The sequence below is a fragment of the Bipolaris zeicola genome, assembly GCF_000523435.1.
Source record: "Bipolaris zeicola 26-R-13 unplaced genomic scaffold scaffold_586, whole genome shotgun sequence".
NCBI classification, from domain to species: Eukaryota; Fungi; Ascomycota; class Dothideomycetes; order Pleosporales; family Pleosporaceae; genus Bipolaris; species Bipolaris zeicola.
In genome coordinates this window covers 4014-5346 of record NW_006912635.1, presented here as the reverse complement: position 1 = coordinate 5346, position 1333 = coordinate 4014, and the positions used below count along the sequence as shown (strand labels likewise).

Here is a 1333-nt window from a genome sequence, read left to right as displayed (position 1 = left end):
TACTGATGGTGATGCGGATCTGGCATTGGATCTCGGCAGAATGGAGTCGCTTTCATTCCCCACTTAGGTGGTAATGTTAATACCGTCTCTGTAGGCTATAGACAGAAGAGAGGACGCACATTTAGGGTCATGTTTTGAAGACATTTCTGCCTCCACTTGGCAATGCAGCAGTTCCCATTGCACTTGTGCATTGGCATTTCTGCGCTGGGGTTGGCGGTTGTTGCAGAGCTCCCCTCGGTAGCCATGTTGAGATTCAAAAACTTCTTTGTGAATAAAATCTTCGTTGCAGGTACGACAGAGTTCCAAAAATGATAATTGGCGCCTATAACCACGTCCCTGTCGGTTTTTCAAATGGCGTCGCAAGTCAGCCATGGTTGTGCATTGAGCATCGTTGCACGTACGCGGCAAACTACGCCGGGCTTCTGCGACAAATACAGGGCAGCTGAATCTGTGCCTGTTGGAGCTCGTTTTAGGAAGCATGGCTACAATGGCTGTGGACGTTACTGAGCTGAGAGTATTCGGACCGGAAGTCAAACAATTACTGATCCGTATATATACTTAGTCTTATTGTCTTTAGACGCCATAATGAAGCCCGGCCTCTATATAGAAGCATGAAATGCCTGATTGAAATATTGTGGCGATTACTTACATAGTATTGCAGAAGAGTGCGTCGATGTATCGTTATGTGTGGAGAAAAGAGACCGCCACTTAAGTCTAGAAGGTGGTATTGGATAAGATACTGCGATGACTGCTCTCCGCGCACAATAGCGTTATTAGTATCTTAGAGTCGCTCGTAGTTGGTGCGTACGTCTCTGAGCACGAGAGAGGCTTACATGAAGACTTGCAGAGTTGCGGACTTGCAAAGTTGCGGACTTGTGTACTTACAGACATGCGGACTGGGTCTCGTCTTAACACCCACTTCAACGTCCTTGCAGTCATTGCGGGCCCATAGATGGTAGGCTTGGTCGGCTCAATCCCATATTTTTTTTTCGACTATTGCCCCTTTCAAAACTAACTGCCACACGAATCTAGTATACATAAGGAAGCCCTGTAAAGAGAAACTTTATCGTGATTGGACGCTAGGGCTCTGAGCTCTTCAAAGCATTCAAGAATGGTCAAAAAACAAAGGATAAGAAAGAGAGGTAGGAGATCATTGACAAGCACGTTGCAGCAGACCTCGGCATTAAGAACATGTACACACCCTTCGCTCTCATTATATCGGGCAGAGCAGGCAGGACAGACAGAAGATAAGACTGTAGACGAGGACGAGAGGCAAAGGGCGTTTAGCCCGTTACAGTCCCCGTTTTCCTCTATAACTCGCTCTAAGTACCTC

The 1333-nt window shown here is 46.8% G+C and overlaps 2 protein-coding genes across 2 annotated transcripts; both read right to left on the bottom strand.

Moving 5' to 3' along the window:
• Window positions 1-63: 63 nt before the first annotated feature.
• On the bottom strand, window positions 64-372 carry COCCADRAFT_10419 (uncharacterized protein; the record flags this gene model as incomplete). The annotated part of the gene is made up of 1 exon (XM_007720703.1): window positions 64-372. One exon carries the CDS (start codon window positions 370-372, stop codon window positions 64-66), a length of 309 nt encoding a protein of 102 aa, XP_007718893.1.
• Window positions 373-1011: 639 nt separating this feature from the next.
• Window positions 1012-1296, bottom strand: COCCADRAFT_113348 (uncharacterized protein; the record flags this gene model as incomplete). The annotated part of the gene is made up of 1 exon (XM_007720702.1): window positions 1012-1296. A coding segment is annotated over one exon (285 nt), but the record flags the coding sequence as incomplete, so codon positions are not given.
• Between the last annotated feature and the right edge of the window lie 37 nt (window positions 1297-1333).